This window comes from Bombina bombina, chromosome 5 (genome assembly GCF_027579735.1).
Source record: "Bombina bombina isolate aBomBom1 chromosome 5, aBomBom1.pri, whole genome shotgun sequence".
Taxonomy (NCBI): Eukaryota; Metazoa; Chordata; class Amphibia; order Anura; family Bombinatoridae; genus Bombina; species Bombina bombina.
The window spans coordinates 1,128,040,623-1,128,048,027 of NC_069503.1; the positions used below are offsets into that span (position 1 = coordinate 1,128,040,623).

The window sequence follows — 7,405 nt, forward strand, 5'->3', positions numbered from 1 at the left end:
TTTCTGGCTTCTGTCAGAAAAATCTTCATTTCTAAGGAGTCTATTATTGTTCCCAAGAAGGGAACTCTTGTTGACGGGGATAGAGAACTTTTTTCTACGTTCACTTTCCACCCGTGAGACCTGAGAAAGGCTAGGACAATGTCCGTATGAGCCTTTGCTTGTAGCAGAGACGACGCTTGAATCAGTATGTCGTCCAAGTAAGGTACTACTGAAATGCCCCTTGGTCTTAGCACCGCTAGAAGGGACCCTAGTACCTTTGTGAAAATTCTTGGAGCAGTGGCTAATCCGAATGGAAGCGCCACGAACTGGTAATGTTTGTCCAGAAAGGCGAACCTTAGGAACCGATGATGTTCCTTGTGGATAGGAATATGTAGATACGCATCCTTTAAATCCACCGTGGTCATGAATTGACCTTCCTGGATGGTAGGAAGAATTGTTCGAATGGTTTCCATTTTGAACGATGGAACCCTGAGAAATTTGTTTAGGATCTTGAGATCTAAGATTGGTCTGAATGTTCCCTCTTTTTTGGGAACTATGAACAGATTGGAGTAGAATCCCATCCCTTGTTCTCCTAGTGGAACAGGATGAATCACTCCCATTTTTAACAGGTCTTCTACACAATGTAAGAATGCCTGTCTTTTTATGTGGTCTGAAGACAATTGAGACCTGTGGAACCTTCCCCTTGGGGGTAGCTCCTTGAATTCCAGAAGATAACCTTGGGAGACTATTTCTAGCGCCCAAGGATCCAGAACATCTCTTGCCCAAGCCTGAGCGAAGAGAGAAAGTCTGCCCCCCACCAGATCCGGTCCCGGATCGGGGGCCAACATCTCATGCTGTCTTGGTAGCAGTGGCAGGTTTCTTGGCCTGCTTACCTTTGTTCCAGCCTTGCATTGGCCTCCAGGCTGGCTTGGTTTGAGAAGTATTACCCTCTTGCTTAGAGGATGTAGAATTTGAGGCTGGTCCGTTTCTGCGAAAGGGACGAAAATTTGGTTTATTTTTAGCCTTAAAAGACCTATCCTGAGGAAGGGCGTGGCCCTTTCCCCCAGTGATATCTGAAATAATCCCTTTCAAGTCAGGGCCAAACAGCGTTTTCCCCCTGAAAGGTATGTTAAGCAATTTGTTCTTGGAAGACGCATCCGCTGACCAAGACTTTAGCCAAAGCGCTCTGCGCGCCACAATAGCAAAACCTGAATTTTTCGCCGCCAATCTAGCTAATTGCAAAGTGGCGTCTAAAGTAAAAGAGTTAGCCAATTTAAGAGCTTGAACTCTGTCCATAACCTCCTCATAAGAAGAGTCTTTATTGAGCGACTTTTCTAGTTCCTCGAACCAGAAACACGCTGCTGTAGTGACAGGAACAATGCATGAAATTGGTTGTAGAAGGTAACCTTGCTGAACAAACATCTTTTTAAGCAAACCCTCTAATTTTTTATCCATAGGATCTTTAAAAGCACAACTATCTTCTATAGGGATAGTAGTGCGTTTGTTTAGAGTAGAAACCGCCCCCTCGACCTTGGGGACTGTCTGCCATAAGTCCTTTCTAGGGTCGACCATAGGAAATAATTTCTTAAATATAGGGGGAGGGACAAAAGGTATGCCGGGCCTTTCCCATTCTTTATTTACAATGTCCGCCACCCGCTTGGGTATAGGAAAAGCTTCGGGGGGCACCGGGACCTCTAGGAACTTGTCCATTTTACATAATTTCTCTGGAATAACCAAATTGTCACAATCATCCAGAGTAGATAACACCTCCTTAAGCAGAGCGCGGAGATGTTCCAATTTAAATTTGAATGTAATAACATCAGGTTCAGCTTGTTGAGAAATTTTTCCTGAATCTGAAATTTCTCCCTCAGACAAAACCTCCCTGGCCCCTTCAGACTGGTGTAAGGGCATGTCAGAACCATTATCATCAGCGTCCTCATGCTCTTCAGTATCTAAAACAGAGCAGTCACGCTTTCGCTGATAAGTGGGCATTTTGGCTAAAATGTTTTAAATAGAATTATCCATTACAGCCGTTAATTGTTGCATAGTAAGAAGTATAGGCGCACTAGATGTACTAGGGGCCTCTTGTGTGGGCAAGACTGGCGTAGACACAGGAGGGGATGATGCAGTACCATGCTTACTCCCCTCACTTGAGGAATCATCTTATGCAACATCATTATCAGTGGCATCATTTTCTCTAAATTGTTTGTCACATGCATCACATCTATTTAAATGAGAAGGAACCTTGGCTTCCTCACATACAGAACATAGTCTATCTGATAGTTCAGACATGTTAAACAGGCATAAACTTGATAACAAAGCACAAAAAACGTTTTAAAATAAAACCGTTACTGTCACTTTAAATTTTAAACTGAGCACACTTTTTACTGAATATGCGAAAAAGTATGAAGGAATTGTTCAAAATTCACCAAAATTTCACCACAGTGTCTTAAATGCTTAAAAGTATTGCACACCAAATTTGAAAGCTTTAACTCTTAAAATAACGGAACCGGAGCCGTTTTTACATTTAACCCCTATACAGTCCCTGGTATCTGCTTTGCTGAGACCCAACCAAGCCCAGAGGGGAATACGATACCAAATGACGCCTTCAGTAAGCTTTTTCTGTGTATCTGAGCTCCTCACACATGCATCTGCATGCCTTGCTTCCCAAAAACAACTGCGCATTAGTGGCACGAAAATGAGGCTCTGCCTATGATTGGAGAAGGCCCCCAGTGAAAAAGGTGTCCAATACAGTGCCTGCCGTTTTTTTAACATAATTCCCAAGATTAAAAAAACTCCTCAAAGCTATAATCTATTAAAAATGCTTATAAAGTAATCGTTTTAGCCCAGAAAAATGTCTACCAGTCTTTAAAGCCCTTGTGAAGCCCTTTATTCTTATTAAGAAAATGGCTTACCGGATCCCATAGGGAAAATGACAGCTTCCAGCATTACCAAGTCTTGTTAGAAATGTGTCATACTTCAAGCAGCAAAGTCTGCACACTGTTTCCCCCAACTGAAGTTACTTCATCTCAACAGTCCTGTGTGGAAACAGCCATCGATTTTAGTAACGGTTGCTAAAATCATCTTCCTCTTACAAACAGAAATCTTCATCTATTTTCTGTTTCAGAGTAAATAGTACATACCAGCACTATTTTAAAATAACAAACTCTTGATTGAAGAATAAAACTACATATAAACACCAAAAAACTCTTAACCATCTCCGTGGAGATGTTGCCTGTGCAACGGCAAAGAGAATGACTGGGGAAGGCGGAGCCTAGGAGGGATCATGTGACCAGCTTTGCTGGGCTCTTTGCCATTTCCTGTTGGGGAAGAGAATATCCCACAAGTAAGGATGACGCCGTGGACCGGACACACCTATGTTGGAGAAAATGTATAATCTATCTGAATCATGAAAGAATATTTTTTTAATTACTAACTTTTTACTGGTCTGTCCTAATCTTTCAGAAATACAAGACACATCACTCAACTCCATAATAATATTAATTTCATGGTCTCTATGTTCAGAGGACCAACAAACAAGTAATTCTCTTCCATCTTTTCTTATCAGATTAAAGAGACAGTCAAAACAAAATTAAACTTTAATGACTCAGTCAGGGCATGCAATTTTAAACAACTTTACAACTTACTTTGTTCTCTAGGTATTCTTTGTAGAAAGGTAAACCTATGTAGGCTCATATGCTAATTTGTAAACCATTGTACTACCTCTTATCTCAGTGCATTTCAACAGTTTTTCACTGCTAGATGGTGCTAGTTCATGTGTGTCATATAGATAACTGCGCTCGCTCCTGAGGAGTTATTTATAAGTCACCACTGATTGTCTAAAATGCAAGTCTGTCAAAAGAACTGAGATAAGGGGCAGTTTGCAGAGGTTTAAATACAAGGTAATCACAGAGGTATAAAGTAAATTGATATAAGCGTGTTGGTTATGCAAAACTGGGGACTGGGTAACAAAGGGATTATCTATCTTTTTAAACAATAAACATTCTGGAGTAGATTGTCCCTTTAATTAGCTAGATTGTAAATACCTAGATGGAACAGGATGACTGTATGGGGATGCTAATTTATATTTAGAATATGTTGGTGTCTTAAAATAATAATGTACAAAAACCACTTATTTTTTTACCAACACTTCTTTATTTTCTATTTGCAGCATATTCCTTATCATGTTACACGTGCACCAACGAGGGCAGCAACAGTAACTGCATGACGGCCGTTAACTGTACTGCTGGAACTGACTCCTACTGCAAGACGTCTGTTCTGAGTGTTGCGTTTTGTAAGAACCTTACTTTTACTAGTGAGACCTGGTAACTAGCAAGACATGGTATAGGGTGTTATGATTGTTATTAGTCGTGTGCTATGGGCAGGGCCGGAATGGGAATAAAAAGCAGCCCTGGAAAAATATGAAGACCAGCCTTATTTTATGTTGAGTCAGTAGAATGCACAAGCCCCATATTTCTCAAAGGACATTACTGGGATACTCCACCCCTAATATTATTTCATAATAACAAAAATGCCAGATTGGTGTTATACAGCAAAACTACAAACCAATTGTATCAATTAATCACCCCTTTAAATTGTAGATTTTGATGCCAAGCTCCTGCAGCCCACCAGGAAATCTCCTGGTATCCTAGAAGACCAATCCAGCCCTGGCTATGGGGGAGACAAAAAAATAAAGAATAATAAAGGTAAACATTAGTAAATGAAGACATTTATGTTGTATTTGTTTAAAATAACATCAGCCAAGTCTAAACATTTTTAAAACAAATTAAAATTCTGTTCTCTGCAATTGTTTTACAAAAATCCAAACTCCATCCACTCGTGGTCTTATTTGCAGGAGGCAATCGGGGCTTGCGTTTACAGACTGCAAGACTAGACATGGTCATAGTGTTAGTACAAAATTCATTGTTTTGCAGTTATCTGCAGCACGCATTTCCAGCTCAGAGCTAAATTACATGGAAAAGGGGCAAAATAAATTAATGTATATTGCAAAGTTGTTTTACTACATATAACTAAACATGTTATATAATAATCTCTAGTGGTTTACTATCCCATTAGACAATATGTGTTCAGACAATATGTGTGATGTGGTTTTATAATCTTGTCTATAAGAATAATAATAACTAGTTTTTAAATAGTGCCTTTCTCCCACTGGGACTCAAAGCGCTTTTTCAGCACTCACTCTCAGAATTAACCAAATTCAGCAGCTGAATAGTAATAGTTGTTATTATTACCCAATGTAATGGTACTCATTTTATCGACCTCGGAAGGATGAAGGGCTGAGTCGGCCCTGCCGTGATTTAAACCTGTGGCCTTGGATCTTTTAAACAGGATTTTTTGTAGTCAGGGCATTTACCAACTGAGCTACCTCACCAGACTAGCAGACAAACTATATGTAAACGGAGCCATCTTCTCATGTTAGTGATATACCACCACAGCTCCAGCCCTACACCATGTGTATAGTGCAGCACGTTTTGTAGCTTGCTTGTGAAATAAGGAGGAGGAAGGGCACCTTATAATGACAGACACCATGTCACAAGTCCACAGAGAGGTTGATTTATATCTTGTCATTTTCTTTCATGATCAGAAGATAGATATACTGTTATCTCCATCACTAAGGAATGTGCCTCAGCCTGCACAGAAGTCACCTTGCATTCTTCATCGGCTTCAAATTCAGTCTCCTGCTGTAACACGAATTTGTGCAACACCAGTGGTGCTTCCAGTGTGAAATCCAGCTCTGCCACCCTCGCTCTGTCTGTGGGGCTCTTCCTGGCTCTGCTGGGGAAATCCTCTCTCTGATGTGCAAGACAACGCCCCCGAGGATCCAGCATTTAGTTCTCCAACAAGTTGTCAGATTTCATTTAGATGATATTATCTATTGGTTGTAATCAATAAAAATATAATTAAAACATAAATAAATGTGTGAACTATAAAATTCTTGTCTGTAAATCAATACCGTTCCCTTTAGACCACCACCACTGTGCTCACCAGGAATTGCAAATAGCAAAAGAAGAGCAGCAGCAGCGCCAGAAAACATAATTTATGTAAGAACTTACCTGATAAATTCATTTCTTTCATATTAGCAAGAGTCCATGAGCTAGTGACGTATGGGATATACATTCCTACCAGGAGGGGCAAAGTTTCCCAAACCTCAAAATGCCTATAAATACACCCCTCACCACACCCACAAATCAGTTTAACGAATAGCCAAGAAGTGGGTTGATAAGAAAAAAGGGCGGGCCTCATGGACTCTTGCTAATATGAAAGAAATGAATTTATCAGGTAAGTTCTTACATAAATTATGTTTTCTTTCATGTAATTAGCAAGAGTCCATGAGCTAGTGACGTATGGGATAATGACTACCCAAGATGTGGATCTTTCCACGCAAGAGTCACTAGAGAGGGAGGGATAAAATAAAGACAGCCAATTCCGCTGAAAAATAATCCACACCCAAAATAAAGTTTAATATGAAAAATATAAGCAGAAGATTCAAACTGAAACAGCTGCCTGAAGTACTTTTCTACCAAAAATAGCTTCAGAAGAAGAAAACACATCAAAATGGTAGAATTTAGTAAAAGTATGCAAAGAAGACCAAGTTGCTGCTTTGCAAATCTGATCAACAGAAGCTTCATTCTTAAACGCCCAGGAAGTAGAAACTGACCTAGTAGAATAAGCTGTAATCCTCTGAGGCGGAGTTTTACCCGACTCAACATAGGCATGATGAATTAAAGATTTCAACCAAGATGCCAAAGAAATGGCAGAAGCTTTCTGGCCTTTTCTAGAACCGGAAAAGATGACAAATAGACTAGAAGTCTTTCGGAAAGACTTAGTAGCTTCAACATAATATTTCAAAGCTCTAACAACATCCAAAGAATGCAATGATTTCTCCTTGGAATTCTTAGGATTAGGACATAATGAAGGAACCACAATTTCTCTACTAATGTTGTTGGAATTCACAACCTTAGGTAAAAATTCAAAAGAAGTTTGCAACACCGCCTTATCCTGATGAAAAATCAGAAAAAGAGACTCACAAGAAAGAGCAGACAATTCAGAGACTCTTCTGGCAGAAGAGATGGCCAAAAGGAACAAAACTTTCCAAGAAAGTAATTTAATGTCCAATGAATGCATAGGTTCAAACGGAGGAGCTTGAAGAGCCCCCAGAACCAAATTCAAACTCCAAGGAGGAGAAATTGACTTAATGACAGGTTTTATACGAACCAAGGCTTGAACAAAACAATGAATATCAGGAAGATTAGCAATCTTTCTGTGAAAAAGAACAGAAAGAGCAGAGATTTGTCCTTTCAAGGAACTTGCAGACAAACCTTTATCCAAACCATCCTGAAGAAACTGCAAAATTCTCGGAATTCTAAAAGAATGCCAAGAAAAATGATGAGAAAGACACCAAGAA

At 39.8% G+C, this 7,405-nt stretch overlaps 1 protein-coding gene across 8 annotated transcripts in view; it reads left to right on the forward strand.

Moving 5' to 3' along the window:
- Positions 1-5,916, forward strand: part of LOC128661178 (lymphocyte antigen 6E-like) — a 264,683-nt gene extending 258,767 nt beyond the window's left edge. For 6 of the 8 annotated variants that reach the window (XM_053715414.1, XM_053715412.1, XM_053715413.1 and 3 more), the window contains 3 exons: positions 4,151-4,273; positions 4,581-4,685; positions 5,585-5,916. In XM_053715414.1, coding sequence (XP_053571389.1) covers positions 4,151-4,273; positions 4,581-4,685; positions 5,585-5,796 — 440 coding nt within the window. In that variant the 3' untranslated portion in view covers positions 5,797-5,916. The remainder of the gene's footprint in view (positions 1-4,150; positions 4,274-4,580; positions 4,686-5,584) is intronic. The other 2 variants (XM_053715411.1, XM_053715417.1) reach the window with 2 other exon arrangements.
- Positions 5,917-7,405: the final 1,489 nt, after the last annotated feature.